We start from the raw sequence: 17633 nt of genomic DNA, 5'->3' as shown, positions 1-17633 counted from the left end.
CGCTCGTACTCACGGGACGTTACCCTGATTGCCGCAGCCTCGATGAGGTCGACTGATTGTGAGAGGCTTTCGCGGTATTTTACAAAGTGTTCCGAGATTATTGCCATTCCATTAATTACTGTATTAACGTACTCCCCTCAACCAGAATCCCAGAATGCATTTGAAATCGGGAATGTTAATTCGATCGCCGTAACTGCGACCGATGATGAAATTAAGTGAGAAGCTTTTATGGTGTTTTTAGAGATATCACTCAATTATGAATACAGTCTTAATTACTGTATTAATTTTTAACTGGAATTGGCTTGATAATATACGAAAACTATATATCTCTACATGACCTTATATATATATTCATTCGTATATCTATATCTCTCGCGGAACAAATTGCGCCGAAGCGGAAACGTAGCGATGCGACTAATCCCGCGAGAATATAAGCAGGCTGCATCGAGTCTCCGTGCTCTTATTTGAACTCGAGGCTAAGCGGCATCGTCGTTATCGAGAAATTCCAACGAAGGTTCCACAGGTGCTACGCGTAAATAAATGAAAAGGTCTGTGCATTCATTGAATTATTTATTTCTCCGTCGTAAAAAGCTTCTATAAAGTTGCTTTTTTAAATGTGTATAATAGCGATTTATAATGTATAATATAATGTAAGATTAATATTTAAATCATAATACCAAGAATATCTTGTATCTGTTAATATTTTATTAACTTGCTTATAATTACGTTTATCTTAAATATACATCCGTGGATTAAGATTTTAATAACATTTGAGAAATTTGGAATGTTATTTGTTATAATTTAAAGACACAAGATTTATATTTTATTAGATTGTATTTCTTTGTGTATATCTCTGATGACACTTAGACGACAGTTGCATAATAAGAGTCGTGCAAGAAGTATGTTTATAACTAAGCCTTTGTATAACAAGGTAAAATTATATAGTATATACTTTTATCTAAGTTATAAAGAATTGTACGAGACAACATTTCTCTATTTTATTCGTATTTTTATTGTGTATTTCAGGTGGTTCTGCCACTTCGACGATGATAATTACGTGAACGTGCCGCGCCTACTGAAGCTCCTGGACAATTATAATCCACGCGAGGATTGGTATCTCGGCAAGCCCTCGATACCTGCGCCCTTGGAGATCATCAGGCAGGGCCCAGAACCGCAGAAACGACCGGTGAATATTAATTAATTATGCTTCCTTTTTTCTCATATTTTTCATTCGCTTTTCGATATGCATGGTATGTAAATTCGTTTTACTTAAAAAAGTTTGTCCAAAGATGGCAAGCAATAACATGAAGGTACTGCTTGTAATATAAATCAAGTTACTCGCTAAGATGACTGATTGTATAGTTGTTTGGGGTTACAATAGCGGACCCACGGATCCCAAGCTTAACATACTGTAGACACGTACATTTATTATTACACATCCGCGCGCTGACATACATGCGTTTTTTGCGAGAGACAGTGCAGTGAATGATTGAAAAAGAATAAAAGCAGAAGCTAATCTAAGCTGAGAAAATGTATCACGTTAGGAACATGACTCATATATTTGAAGATTTAAACTGAATAATACAAGCTAAAGTTTTACTACAAATCCAAGTGTGTTATTTGTACACATTTAAGTGTGTAAATCGTGTAGTCACTTTTTACGCATTTGTACGCGTGTAATTTTTTTTTGAAAAATGTGTAATTTTTACACACTTTGGATTTGCAAATGTGTAAAAATTACCCATAAAAAAAAAACTAACACGCGTACAAATGCGTAAAAAGTGACTACACGATTTACACACTTAAATGTGTAAAAATAACACACTTGGATTTGCGGAGTTGTTTTTACATTTTATTCTGAAAAAGATTATGACTATCCCTTAGGGATTATAAATATCTTATTTTTATTGAATAATATAGTACAGAGGGTATTCGCATACGAATTACCTATGTAATACATTTTTAATTTTCTTGACATTTATTAGATTTTTAATCTTGATTAATCTATATATGTAGGGGCGGCAGTGTGGTCTAGTGGTAGAGAGCGCCAGACTCGTAATCTGAGGAACCAGGTTCGAGTCCACTAGAGCCATGAAGCATGGAATGTTTTTCCGATAGCTGCGCCCCTCCGTGCAAGATAGGCTCTTGTATACGGAGAACACTGGGCTCCGTCTTTCGGAAAGAGACGTTAAGTCGTTGGTCTAAAGGGTTAAAGTGAGAGAAGAAGGATAGTATTGGTAGTAGATTGCGAACCCTGCGAGGATATGCAATAAATTACGAATTAATCTATATATGTGTAGCACATGAATTGGCTTTTTTGTTAGGTTTATTTTAATACAAATGAGATTATCGCTATATAGTACTTACAATAGTAGCTTACTCCGCGGATATAGGTTTTTTTTATTACCCAACATTCGAAATTGGGACACGTCTAACAATAAGATCAGCCAGCTATCCGTTCAAATATACATATGTATAACGTCTGTATTTCGAGGGACCACCTACTTCGACCTAGATTTACTTATACTATAGATCGTGTGGACTATAATTACACCCTTCTTCGAAAGTCAACTTATTATCGTCCCTCGCGGTCAGTCAACCGAAGGAAGTTGTCCCTCAGGATTTATTTAGCGGCGTAATAGAGCTCAACAGTAGTAATTTGAAACAATGACAATAACAGGCGCTACAAAGACGTGATGCCTTTGCCGTGTCGGAGATGTCGCAAACATGAAATTCGTCCGACCGTCTTTGAAGCTTCCGGTGCTGGGTCTTTCGATGAAATTAAACTCGCCAGAGGAAGAAAATACCGGGAGGTTTTTAGAGGAAAGAAGGGAAGCAAAAGAAAGCGAGGGGTGGTGAAAGGGGGCAAGATCATCATTTGCGAGATTTTCTTTCTTCTCTCTTTCTCCTCTCCTCGCTTCGCGGTCTTTACGCGAGAAGCGTTACTATGTATACCGTGCCGTCAGTAACGGGTGGTCTTATCGAATTTATGCATCCGCGAGGCGGCGGCTTCCGGCAAAGTCGAGCGCGTGCATACGTCTTGGCAAATGCAGGTTTAGGGTGAAATAGCGATCGCTCCGTATATTTGTGAGCAGTTCGGTCGACGATGAAAGCAAAGAATATCGCGCGATAGCGTCTATTTTTTTCCCTCTTCCCTGGCGGCGTCTTCTCCCTGCCGTGAGTTTCATGCTATTATTCCGCACCTCGCATATATACAGGGTGTTTCCAAATATGTGGGAAGTATTCAGGACACAAAACCAATTAAAAAAGTTTATATCAATATGTGTTCTTGTTTACGAGTTGTAGTCATGCTTGTACTCCAGTATTGTGGAGCTGTTTAACGTTATTAGATGCTCGAAATGGCTACATTTGAATATCTCCGCAATATTTCCCGACCTTGTTGATTTCACACATTCTATTGATTGAGTTTACTCACTTCAGTTTAGTTCGTTCTCTTGCTAGAAGCACTTAATAATTCAATAGAATATGTGAAATCAATAAGGGGTCGGGAAATGTTCTGGAGATATTAAGCATTGTTTACAAATACAAACTAAATATGACCATTTTGAGCATCTCTTATGAAGGTATATAATAAGCAGCTGTAAATTACTGGAGCATAAAAATGGCTATAATTCGGGAACAAGATCAAATAGGACATATGTTTATATAAACTATCTTTATTGTTTTTGTGTCCTGAATCCACGACTGCAATACTTTCCACATATTTGGAAACACCCTGTATATTTCTCTTATTCCGTGCGAGTGCATATGTTTTTATGAGTGGATCTAATCCCAGGCTCGCGCCCGTGAAATTCCGATTTTTCTCCGCGGGAGATGCAGTTGTTGCGACCGCGGGCGATTCACTATCTTCTCGCATATTCAATCTACGACACTTTTTGCACGCCTCAATGCGCGTATATCCGCAAAATTGTTCTCGGAGATTCGGCGTATGTATGTGAGACGTGGTATTCTTCTATCGTGAGTTTATAAGCAGTAACAGGAACAGTTGTCGCAAACGTCGAACTTATTGCATAACACGCCTATAGTGATCAGCTTATAAACATAATGAAGATGTATTGAATTAGAGAATGTTTTAAGTATTTAAATTTTATATTATGTATTTTTCGATTACATTATTTTCGACATTATTTTCAAATTATAGCGGTTTTCTTTTCAAATATTACTTAAGAAATTCAGGTTCTGCAAATGTTTTTTTAGAAATTCCTTGGAATTCTAAATTGTGCGTCTTATACGAACTGTGTCATAAAATGATCTAGTTACTAGTATAAATTGTTGAATTGTGAATAATATTCTCTCAATCTTGAAATTACATTATGAATTTCAAATTGTATGAAAGATGAATATGTTCGTAAGAGGCAGAGCGAAGTATAGAGCGCCTTTTCAAGGCACAAGCAAGCGAAGAAACTCGCCCGTGCACAATCACGAATCGATAAAAGCCCGTCTCACGTGCTGCTTTAGGAGATACACGATGCGATTCGGATGTCGCCGATATGATCGCCGACGCTCGGCAGCCGACAGTTAAAGGAAGCCCGCGATCTTATCACGACGCAGTGTCATGCTATGAGGCCATTAATCCTTTTTCTTCTGCCGAGACGAGAAATGAAAAAGGAGATCCGTCGCGCTGTTGACGTCGCTCACGGTCGAAAGGACAGGTCGATTTATGCTCCAGAAAATAATTTCAGGACACGCGCGTCACTCGCTTTAGAAATTCATAACCGCTTTTAGTTCGCTCGTTGGGAAATTTAAAATACTGCACCTCTTCCCTTTTTGCGCTTCCACTTTCGCGATATATGCGCATCGAATCATTTTTAACCGATTGTTTTTTATATTCTCCCGGAATTTGCATTCCGCGGCGAAAAGTTGGACATGGGTATACAGGTATATATTCAATATAATTGGGGTATACCTGTATATATTCAATATAATTGGAAAAGCTGGTTCTCGCGTTTCTTCTTTCATCGCGGGGAGAAAAAGATACGAGGTTATCGGGGGGAGGGGAGAAATAGATAAAGACGAGTGGGATCCGTGGTGCTCTCGAGATGAAACGATAAATCTTGCAAAGCCCATAGGATCCGTTCTTCCTTCTGAGATTAACCGTTTCTTATAAGGTCCGATCGAAGCCATTTATCAAGGTCCCTTTCTTGATATCTCTTTCCCTGATTTCTCTTCGCCGCTCGTTAAAGTCTAATCATAGTACAGATTCCGATTCTGTTTCTTTTCTGATATCCGTGAACTTCGCGCGATCTACGACTGCCAATAAATCGATCGGACCTTTCACTACTGAACAGACTACCGCACTCGCGGAGATTGAGCAGGAAGAGGAAACGAACGAGATTTAGATTTCTGATTTATTGAGTAGTTTACTTATTTACAAATGTACTATATTGCGATCTATTTCAAGAATTTTCTCTTATTCAGCGTCGCAAACAGAGAGGATGCCCCAGATTTTGGTTTGGTATAATATTATGACAGATTTGAAGGAATTTTAAATTGTTTTATCTCTTAAAAGAAATTTCGAGGAAAGCAAGCTTTTTAAAACTTTCATCTTTTTACATCTAATGTGAAATATTTTAATTATTAAACATTGAATTAAAATTTTATGAAATAAAGTCTATTTCAAGCGAATAGTTATTTATGTTTGGACATTATTACTTCTTTGTGAGAAAAATATCGATTTCTGATTAAAGAATCATATTAGAAAGTCCACGTTTTATATAAACGATTGAGAACAATTAATACGAGAAATATTGTAAAAATTTGTAATCTATGATTTATAAGAAAAACGTTTGACGTACAAATTTAATGCGAGCGTTCGCGGAAAACCTCTTACGCGCTTATTCGGCCGTCGGAATCATTTTTCACGCGGAATCATTTTTCATTATTTCATGTGGAACTGTCGTTATGTGAGATCCGGTCCGACAACTACCACGGGGCTGATGCCAGTCATACAGCGAACTCGTTATCGGTCGGTGAAAGATACACGAAACTCGATTGATCATAGTATACGTGCATGTTGGTGTATCGATCGTCGCGTGGTAACCCATTTAAGGTGATCATGCGATGGTTCATGTGGAATTTAAATTGGTTGATACTCTCTGACACATTTCCTCGATATAAACTGACAAAAATAGCGTTGAGTGTCGAGAAAATCTAATGAAATCTAATGAAATCATCGAGAGATGATAGGTCAACTATTATTTTAATAAATGTTAAAGCATTAGGATCATTTATATGACTGAATTACTTCATTGCTATTAATTCAATTGCTATAAGTGAAAGTAGAACAATTTATAATTAAGGATTTTATTTGCGTCATGAAAAGAATGTTGATCTTATAAACTCGCTTTTAATCTGATTATGTAAAATAAATTTCACAATCAGCGTGCGCACATTACGTAGGATTTACGTAAGGTGATAAGCTTCGAGATCAGTATTCTGATCGTTTCATTCCAGTTTTATTACGCAGCTATTTGACACAGTGTTGTTCTGCACGGTGAATGGACTGTTTGGTCCGTGCGGTACGTATAAAAGAGTATCGACTCGATCTCGGACGTTTTTCTGCCCTCTGCGTGGTCCTCTTTCTTCGCGGTCCTCTTCATTCAACCTTCTTACGATCTGGTCGGACCAGTATCGTGTGCACGAAACCACTTGAAAGTCGATCGACCGCGGTTCCTGTGAGCACAAGTATCGATAACACGCATGCCAATCCGTTTAAACCTTTTTTTGGCTTATACCAAAATTATTTTTATGCGAATGACGTCCGTCGCTGTGATACGAATTAAAATAAAAATCGTGCCCGATTACTTCCTCCCCGTACCGGACACGATCCGCTCCGCCCTTTAATTAAGCGAAGAGAGACCTCGCTTCTTTATCTTTATTCATTTCATAAAAAAGATAATTTGCGTACAAGAAGAAAGTTGCCGGACTGCTCGACCGAAAGATGGTCGTTACTTGCGCGCTGTAAACCCTCTTCTTAATGTCTGCAAATATAGGATTATTTATTGAATTTTCGCGTTGAGAAAATTTCAATGCTGAAAATTTTAATTTTATTATACTTTCCACGCAGAATGAGGAGGATACATTCAATTTCTGTCAGATTTTCCAGTCGGTCTTGAATTTGGTCACGTCGCGTGCTTCTTTGCACGCGGATGCAGATGCATTCTGCTCGTCCTTATCTCGGGCGCGAATCGCGATTCATGGCGCGACATGGACTCATAGTAGGATCTCCACTCGTATGTACGGCGTAATACCTACGGTGTAATACATACACGCGGGTGAAAGGTGGTTACGCGTTCGCCGGGCGAGGCATGCCGGCCGCCGGAGAGTACTTGAATCCGTTGCCCGAGTACACTGGCCGTCTTCGTGCCGGCTTCGTCCCTTCGTCGTGGTCGAGCTATCTCTCCCGACCGACCCCCCATGGGTGTGGTACCATCTTCCAACCGAGATTATGGTCTCCGCCGTGGACGTTGCTCCCCGCAGGCTTCACGTACTCGTATATTATATTTGCTCGAGAAATCCTTGGCGGGACTCGCTCGATGCGCGCACGTGCATGTGTGCGTCCACCGTGTGCCCGGAAAGAATCGGCTCGTTACGGGGCAACTGGAGCGATCCGCGCCGCGCCTTCTTGTGAACAATATTGCATTTAAAAGATACGGCGGCGATTAATGAAGGCAAGGATACGCGGTAATATCTCTGACAGACAGCGTTTTATATGAATCTTTTTTTGCGCTGAAGCAAAATTTTCGGACACCCCGTAGCGTGCGTAATATACATTTGGAGACCCGCCATCATCAACCACAGGAAGCCGAGATTCTTCGCTAACGCGGCATGCTGTGTCATTAAAGTTCTTGCAGTTTTTTTTTTAGAATTTTTGACGGAGCTAACCGATTTTTAAGAGGATCGCCAAGCGAGATCTGTGCGAGTTTGCTGTCTTATGCATTATGCACATGTACAAAGTCATTTCAGCCAATTTAAATGCATGTTGAATTGACAATTACTCTAAATTTTATTTATTTTAATTTTTGATTTGAAAAGATCATAAATCGATTTAACCCTAAACGTCCAAAACTTAAGTAAACTCGAAACATGGGTAAATTTTATTCATATTTGCTTATAACATCCGGAAAAACGATTGAAATTCAATGCCTTTTTTATACATAAAACAATGAGGCCAACGAGATTTTAAGGTTAAAGAAGGTTAGTTAGGAACAGATTGGTTATTATAAAAAAATAAGACATCTCAGTTCAACATGAAAAGAGAGAATCATTCATATTGTATTATATTAATATTATATATAAGAATCATTTGTATCAGCAGAATAGTCACGTTTTTGGACAAATCTTTAGTCTTCAACAAGTTTTAAATAAAAAAAGAAAAGAAAAAAGATAATCCTATTACATATAAGAAAAAATTAAAAATGAATTTTTAAACAAAAACTTTAAACATGAATAAATATGAATAAAATTTACCCAAATAAAATTTTGCTGTTTTTCTTGTCGAGAATGCTTAGGTGACAAAAAGCAGCTAAGTCATGCCTTCCAATAGAGAGAGACTAATAAACTAAATTTTACCTATGTTTATAGGGTTCCAGGGTTAATGATGTGATATTCGTTGAATAAATCGATTTACGGGAGATAGCATTCGTTTCCGCGGATGGGCAATTTGCGTTACGGAGAGCTACGATCGGGCATAATTAACGTCCGCGGATTGACGAATGGTCAAGGCCCGTGATATACGGTTGATTCGTAAAAGCGTGAGAGCGTGGCAACTAGATGCACGATTTGTCGAAGGGACAATTAACTCGGCGCGGCCCACGGGGCGCGCATACGCGCGGATCGTTACGTTCGGATTCTTTCGGTGGCCCCTTGGCACGATGGTGCAACTGCAATGCGCTGCAACCGTTGCCTGAGGAACCGTTGTCTCGTCAGGTGAAAGGTGCTCCCGCCCGCGGTGGATGAATGAGCGTAACCGTGTATTCCGCAAATTGATAGGCAAAGTAGAGCTAGGCAGCAACGCGAACGGGTTCGCCATTCGCTTGTAGGTCAATGCCGGCGGATAGCTTGCTAATCGTGCGTTGCCTCACAACTTCGCGCGAACGTAATTGCCCGGGGGTGGGGACCCATATCGACGCCGAATCCATCGTCTTGTGATTTTACGAGCAACTTGTAACAGAATAGGTAGTAGGAAAAATCTTTGAGCTTGATTAGGTTGAGTTAGGATAATTCCTTAATACTTTATTAAAAACATTTTTTTATTAACTTTATTCTTTAGGATCAATTATATTTTATATTTAACTCTTTGTTCTTATTATATACAATTATATTATATTTTTTAACAGTGTTTACCTACTCTTTTCTTTAACTCTTTATTTTTCAATGTGCATTTCATATTTGCATTGAGAAATATTAAAATTTCAAATTAATCGAGCCCATGGTGTAGATAACTGTATGTATAATTATTATTATATTACACATTCTTTTTATCGATTAGCCTTAGTATAGTTCTTCGTGATAAGAGAGAAGCTTACGGGACACGCCCCGTTACAATGGAGTCGATTTGCCCCGGAGAGCGATTAATTCACCTGGAGGCGAGGATCGACGTACGTCGGTGGTCGTTACTTTACATTTTCCCCGGCGGCGTCGTAATTGCGCCCGCAGGAGCGCGATATCGCGCGCACCACGCCTCTAGGTGAAAGGGTGAACGTGCGGGCGGCGTACCGATGCGGTGCGGTGGTGAAAAAGAGGCACGGGTAGGAATAGAAAGGCTGGCAGGCAAGCGCGAACGAGCGAGCGAGCGAGCAAAGCTGGCAGGCAGTCGAGCTCTCGTTCGTCGTCTCGCGTCGTGCATGGAGGCTGAAAATCGAGCCGTGCACGAGACGGTCATTTTAGTCCGACGGTAGGCCGATCTAGCCGAGGGATAACCTGCCGATGAACCGTAAACCAGGAACTTATTATCGGGCCGTATACCGCACGGACGCTTTATTATTACGACTACTAGTATAGTGGAACCGGCGAAGAGGAGTCGTTCGCCGCTGCTAGATCTCGGAGCGAAGAAACTACGCGCCCGGCGTTCCTAATATCTCGCCGCTAACTCCGCGACTCGCTCGTTTATAACGATGTTGTCGTTATGATACCTCGTAAGCGTCACGTTTACAAGTTATACAAGCGCGGCCAGGAAAATTACGATTTGGCTTTATCATCGGTTTCAGTAGATTTGATCTGGAAAACCGGAATGAGCTTGACTAGACTGAGTTATAGGAGAATTTAACGCGGTAACGTATGACGACGCATCTTCAAAAGAAAAGGATGTTAAAATACACCCGAGTATACGTAATGGAGTGCTGTGGAATGATTTTAGAGAGAGTTAGAGTTTAGCTTAGAATTAATCTGGAATCTTCGACATTCTGCGGCGTATAACTTTGGCGCAACTTGGCTTACTTAGCATAATAACTGCGGAATTCGCGTCGGGCATTGTCCGTGAAGTTGCGCGAGCGAATCTTCTGCATAGGAATTTCAGGTCTTCGTTGCCTCGGAATAGCTTCAAAAGCCGCATGCATTCGTAGTTTACAATCGCCCCATCCATCAGCGAGTGGTCCAGCGATGTGACTAACGCTTTACCACTGCGATTAACCTCGATTCATCATCTACGCATAGAAACGTATGCGCTCCTTCAGCGTGTGTCTTTGCCTACATTATTATCTCCGGTCCTGGAAACAATTATTAGCGGCATATAAAGCATGCGACTGAAACAGTTGCATTATTGACGAAGAAACGCGAAGCGGAGACTGTTCCGCTGTATTTATTGCGCTCTTGTGTAGTCATCTCCGCTCGAGCAATGAATAATAACAGTATACCAGTCGCGTTTCCTTCCGTAATGATAGGTGGAGTTCTGATTTTTCTACGAGCAATATTCGTCGCGATTGCGTCGATATCTCTTTTCTCCTCTTGACAACTGGCATTTACATCGAAAAATATCGGCGCCGGCATGGTGTGGACCGTAATTTTCACTCGTAATTTGAATTACGCTTACCATTAGGCTCGTAATAAATTCATCGTTCACCTGCGACGCTTGCTCTTTGCTGGTCGGCGGTTAATTACCGTCGGGGGTCGTAAGTGTTTCGACACGGGTCTTTTTCGTTCTCAGTCCCCGGCCACGCGGTCACCTTATAATTCGCGTCGCTTCGCTTTTTACCGGCAAACTCACCGCGAAAGTCTGCCAATTAATCGTCATTGTCCTCCAAGGTGAGACAGCGTTTTATCGAATTTCATCATACCCGATTAACTGATCGTAAGTAGGACAGAATTTAATAATGTCCGGTGATTGTCAGTCGCTAATAGCCTTTATTCGTGGCTTTTTTGCGGTCCTTTTTAATATATTTTTATATATTTTCTTTTGCGTTGCTTTGACTTACACACGTACGAGTATTTTGGAAGAATATAGAGAAGTGCATATAGTATTACGTAATGAATATGGAGCATGTCTATTTTTCTTTTATCAATGAAATAGTAAATCTAATAAAATAATTATACACTAAAAACCTCCCCTTCCATATTTGTGATAGAGACGTTTCACAACACGTAGCTTTTTACTCTCGACCACTAATTATGTGCACGCGTTTTGTAAAGATTGATGTGTTTTTTTAACGCAAGATGATCTCGTTGACAATAGATCTCATATTATTTTTGTAGCATTTTTGTGCTGTAAAACAAACCGAATCTCGCGTTAGATTGTGCGTGCATAAACTTCTGGTATAAAGCGCATCTTTTCACGTCGTTGGCTATCTCGCTGGTCCGCCCACAACCAATGAAACAGCGCGGCCAGTAACGATGCACGATAATAGTAATAACAGCGGTAAATAACTATAATTACGCGTTATTGTTGCCGCTTATTATCGTTACCGTTAGCGGGATGCTTTTCTCGCGCAAGATCGCCGAAGCCACGTATAATCCACCTGTCGTCTGTTTTCTAACGACGTCGCCATAGACCTGGTAAATTACTTAGTGCGCAATCTCCTCTTGTTTTAATTATAACGAGCGGGGGACGAAGTGCATTCTTCTATAATAATCGGAGAACTAAACGGGGGGTCAAGAAAATACATTAGGAATGTAATAATAATATCGTCTTTCCGTGCGACAGAAAGATCTTTATATAAATTTTATTGAAAGCTTTTATAGGAAGGCCCGTTCGACGATTCTTAATTATGGCGTCAGTACACTTGTCAAAAGGGTATCGCGAGAAAAACGGATGGTGATATATGCTGCTCTTAACCGCTCTTCGGCATTGGATGCGATCGTGACGTTAGATATTGCCTCGGTTCTGGCTGTAATTAACAGGTAGACAGAGAACGCGGGATGCCGTAACTCTGTAGGGTGTTGACTAGCTTAATAGCCTATCAACGATGTTTTTCTTGCGTCCAGCTATCTCTTCTCGTTTCGTTTCGTTCGAGCGATTTATGTATGGGGCGATGGATCGTACGCGATCGTATATTAAACGATTTTATGCGAGCTCAGTTGACTGGACTGAAAAGGATCCTGTTACCAGATAGTCGATTTAGAAATCAACGTTATAATTCATTGCTAACGAACGTCTATTTAATTATTGTTTATATTATTCTTAGAAAGCATTGTACTTTGAAAGAATGTGATTATGTTCGTGACAGTCAAATAGCAATAATAGCATTGTCGTTTATCTTAAAAAAAAAGGAAAGCAATATTGATCTCCAACTTAATTTATATGTGAAAAACAGAAATACTTAAAAGTTATAAGATAAAAACTAATTTTTTGTCATTTTTTTATATTCTATAAAATATGGATAATAAAATGAGATTTTATCGCAGCCTTTTATGCTTTGAATTTCAGTTTTAAACTAATTGGAGAATGGAAACTTTTTTGTTACAAATGTATTTTTTAATTTCAAATATTTTTATCTCATTAAACATAACACGTTATTAACTATGTATGTAAATGAGATCGCAGATTCTAAATATACGTCTTGTATGATTTATGAAAATTAATGCAGGCATGCATAATTAAGATCAAACATCGGAGATTTTGTGTGATACGTTTACGTAACAGACAGCTAGATGAGGAAAGACATAAAGAAATTGATATATTAGTCATAATTACGAAATCGGTCAGCGTTGCGATATCATGATATATGCCTATCTTGTGAAACTTTTTCTGTTGTTTCAGATAAAAAATACATACTTGAAAGCATATCAGAAAAGCGAACGCAATTAACATTATTTCTTAATTTAATTCTTGTATTCATTAACATATCAATATTATACATGTGTTGAATATTATGCGTATTAACAATATCATAGGGAATTGTCTTGTATATATCGCGAAAAGCTGTTTTCGGCTTGGGTTTCCTATTCAGATCCGCGCAGCAATTTAAGAGTGACTGTCTTCCGAAATGGGAAAATTCGATCAGTTCTACCCGAACGAACGATGGCAGTCGGCATAATGGCTCCATTATAGTCGACTCATGCGATTTGTTCGAATACGGCGGATTCCGCGGATACCTCGGAGTAGATCGACCCGATCTCGATTTATTCCTTCTCGGAATCCTTCTCTCGGTGAGATGCTCTATCGATTCTTCTCACCCCTGCCGGATCCTCTGTACCACCGCGCACCGCGTCGGATATTACTTCGGACTCGTCAAATGCGCTCCGGTAACGGCTATCCGGGCTTTTCGCAGTGATTGACAGCGAGGAAATAAAAGCGTTACGACTCCGTCGGACGTGTCGCGTTTCGCTTGTGCGTTCGCCAACGTGAAAAGCGTGAAATCGACTACCGTCTCTCCCGACGGGAAGAGGATGCGTTAGTTCTTTTTGTAATTATATATCTTTTGTCCTGCCTATATGCCGTGACACGTCCATTATGATTATGCGGATACTCGTGTAAAAAGCGGAGCGTACATTGACTACGACGAACGAATAAGAGACGTTAATAGTTTTTAGTGCTAACATTAGCCCATATCTCTTAGATGCTAGAAAGTTTTATAGAAAATATACTCTCTAAATCTCATAAAGTGTTTTGCCACTAATAATATTTAAGAATTAAAGTGATAGTTACTCTAAAAGAGAAAGTTGTCACTCTAATTTGAGTAAATGCGGGCACTCATAAGGTAGGAATAAATTTTTTACTCAAATTTTTAGAGCGGCTACTCTACCGGAGTGATACGATCTCACTCTAAAGCTATAAGTATACCTATAGTGAATCACGATTCATTAAAAATCGACTGATAAATGACTCCAACAGAGTGAAATTTTCTATTCAAAATTGTATAGAGTAACATAATTCATACCTATGGACATTGATCTACTGCACTCGAAAAGAGTATCCTTTCACTCAAATGGAATGCGATTTTACCCCAACTTAAAAAGTTTCGAGAAATCGTATATTGACTTGCAATTTGATGATTGATTTGCAATCGGAAGCGGCTATTGGCACCCCGTGGAAATATATCTTGGGCATATCTGCACGACTGGCACGATATACCGCGTTCCTAAATCGCATAACGTGGGCGTAGTCTCGGCCGTATTGGCAGAGGTCGGTTGTTCGTAAACGAAGAATACGACGGAAGGCAGAAGATGACGAGAAGATATAGGTACTATCGGTAGAACGAAACGAGAAGGCGAAGGAAGGAGAGAACGGTAGGTGGCCGCAGCAGGAAGGCAGTAAACTCGCAGCGCGTCAGTGGCCGTATTAATCATTTGAGAAAAGAAAGGGAGAGAAGGGCGAGATGGGCTGGGGGCAAGAAAAAGATAGGGCCAAGAGAAAGATAGCACAGGCAGGAAGGAGGCGGGCGAAATCTCTTATGAAATACGAGACATTTTATTAAACCTATTCGTTGGACCCGCGCTCCGACCGCAGCCGATAATTATCGGCTACTATTCGTTTTAATTAAGAGCACCGTGTGTCCTTTCGGAGATAATTTGGCCCGTATCTGCTAACGTTCCAATTGAGAATATTGCGCTGAATTAATTCTGTCTACATTCGGTTATTAATACTAGTTGTTATTTTTTATTTTATTTAGATTTACACAAACTCGCAATATTTCAATTTCTATTTTGTTTTACTTTTCATTTTATTATATATATATATTATATATATATATATATATTGCAAGACAGTTTTCTAAATTAAACTTTTTTTTTTAGATAATTTTGTTACATAACGTTAAAAAGTGGACTTGATCTGTTGGCTGTTGATTTTACTCGGGTGAATATAAAGAACTTATAGAGCAGGCATATAAAGTTCAGAACGTGATCAATCATGCGTGCGCAATGTTTATTCCCTCCTTTTTTTGCGACGGTGATAGAGAGAAACCGCAAGGAAATCGCTCGCAGAGAACATGCCGCCACTCTCTGAGGCAAATAACCGACGTTGCTTCGTGGTGAACGCGGCCTTCTAATGTAAGATCAAGGTCGATGGGGAAGTGCATCAGCAAAGATCTCGAGTCCTACGCGCTTGGCATGTTACGCGTTCTTTCGCGATGGTGTAAATTACGGCGCTCTGTGGAATCGCTTTTTTTAATTTTATGACAAGTTAATGACTAGATTTCAGTAGGACAGAATATAGTCTTAGACAAAGAATATTAATAACCAGTGACACAATATCTGATTAATCAACAATTATAGATGACATTATTATAAAAATTATTAGAGTTCTTTCATGCTTTTGATTAAGGCTCTATATGTTAGGCTTGAAAATTATTAACAAAAATACGTGAAATAAGACAGTAATTATTACGCGGTGCGAAAATGATATGCATTGCACACCACTATACTATTTTTGCTTGTAAAAAAGAAGAAAATCGCATTTTATCTGTGGCTTGAAACCAAAGCACACGGATGTGCACCACATGTCGTGCATTCTGTGGCGAATCTCTTCGCTCGTTTTCGTTTTTTCCCCCCCGTTAATTTTGCACCTTTTTCACCTAATCCTTCTACTGTATTCAATACATTTACTCGTCTTAGCCGCATTTTCTATATTTTTTTCACTTTTTTTATTTTGTCTCTTTAATTTTTTAATTGCAAGTATCTTATACATATATGTAACAAAGATACTTGAGATATTTGTAACAAAATCAATGTAAAATTTTAAATTGATAATTTATTACTTGTTTAATTCGCGAGATAGAGTTTTAAAAAATTCTCAAACTTGATTATTTTTGCACAAGAAACTAAATATTATAACCTAGGTTTTCTTGAGAATAAACGTTACGATACTATATACTTTTGTTGGAGACTGTAGTACTGTTGGAAACTCTGCAGGAAGCTATTTTGTGAAAACCTTTTCGCTCTCTGGGGAATGTCGGCAGCGTCTTACAAAAACGTTGTCCTTTCAATGCATATTTTAGTCAAGAAAGCAGGTAAAAATTAACTGGCGCCAGGTATGGAAAGTATAGAGGGTATCCCAATTGTCACGTTAATGTTTTTCTCCAAGAACTGCTTGACCAAAAACAAGCGATTAACTGGAACGGCGAAGAAAAAACTAACTATTATTTTTCCATTTTTCCGGACGTTGCCCTCTGAGCGTATCCCTAAGGCGCTTAAGGATCAACGGACATTTCTTTGTTCGCAGTCCGATTCTTTCAAAGTTTACAATACTGGTCAACAACGAAAATGCTTTGGAAACGAATTCAGTTAAGCTTTACTAATTTGAGATCGCTGCGAATACGTATTGAAAAATTATTTTAATTAACTCTAGTTTCAATGAGGTCTCTAAATACGAATCTTATAATATCAAAATTGCAATTGATCCGTTAAAAAATTGCAGTGGATATAAACAGACAGACACACACACACACAAGCGTACACAAACCTCTGCAAATAAAATTAAAAATCACCCAGGAATGCAAATATTATATTTGCAAAAATGAATTTTTTCTTGATAAAGTAGAAGATATAAGTTTTCTTTTGAGATGTTTCCGAATCATTTATCATGTTTCGTTGAAAAGTTACAACCAACCAAAAATAACAAAAAAAGTGATTTTTGGGGATTTCAACTTCCTATATCATCGAAACTAGAGCTAATTGAACATTTTTACATATTAAGCGACCCCAAATTAGTCAAGATTAGCTGATTTCGTTTTTGAAGCAGAAAATGAGTTCAATTTTGTTGACCAGTTTTTTAAGTAATTGCATTCCGTTGTAGTATAAAGAAAATTTTTTAAAAATTAAAGTTTGGGTATACGCTAATGGTATGTACACTTGTAATTAAAATGGACAAATATAGTGGTTACACATACCAGTTCTAAGGAGTTTGAGGATAAATGAGGTGCTATCAATTGAGCGTAACAATTAGTCATTTTGCAAATGGAGCGATAATGCGTTATGTCGTCCATATGTTGTCCAAACCATAGATGTTTTCTCGTTTTCTGCCCCTCTGCCTTGCCAAGTTTTTGCCAAACCCACTCTAACCCTTCATTAGTTTCTAAATCATCGTCTAGTAAGTCTCGATGTTTGTTTTAAGTGGATTCTTTGATGAATTTTTGTGATATTTTTCCGCGATAACTGTTCATTAAATTCCAATATCTAAGCCGGAATAATACGCAATTAGAGCATATGCTTTCATCTCGAAACTTTGAGAAAGAAAAAGA

The 17633-nt window shown here is 38.9% G+C and overlaps 1 protein-coding gene across 2 annotated transcripts in view; it reads left to right on the top strand.

Moving 5' to 3' along the window:
• The window catches only part of Fng (Fringe glycosyltransferase), a 134922-nt gene that overhangs the window by 42810 nt on the left and 74479 nt on the right, over positions 1-17633 (top strand). For both annotated transcript variants that reach the window (XR_011734752.1, XM_071795805.1), the window contains exon 5: positions 1027-1186. Coding sequence is in view for 1 of the 2 variants with exons in the window: in XM_071795805.1 (XP_071651906.1) it covers positions 1027-1186 (160 nt within the window). In the remaining variant the exon portion in view is untranslated. The remainder of the gene's footprint in view (positions 1-1026; positions 1187-17633) is intronic.

Source organism: Temnothorax longispinosus, chromosome 12 (genome assembly GCF_030848805.1).
Source record: "Temnothorax longispinosus isolate EJ_2023e chromosome 12, Tlon_JGU_v1, whole genome shotgun sequence".
In the NCBI taxonomy this organism is placed as follows: domain Eukaryota; kingdom Metazoa; phylum Arthropoda; class Insecta; order Hymenoptera; family Formicidae; genus Temnothorax; species Temnothorax longispinosus.
Note: the sequence above shows the minus strand (reverse complement) of the source record. Positions and strands in the feature narration are given on the sequence as shown.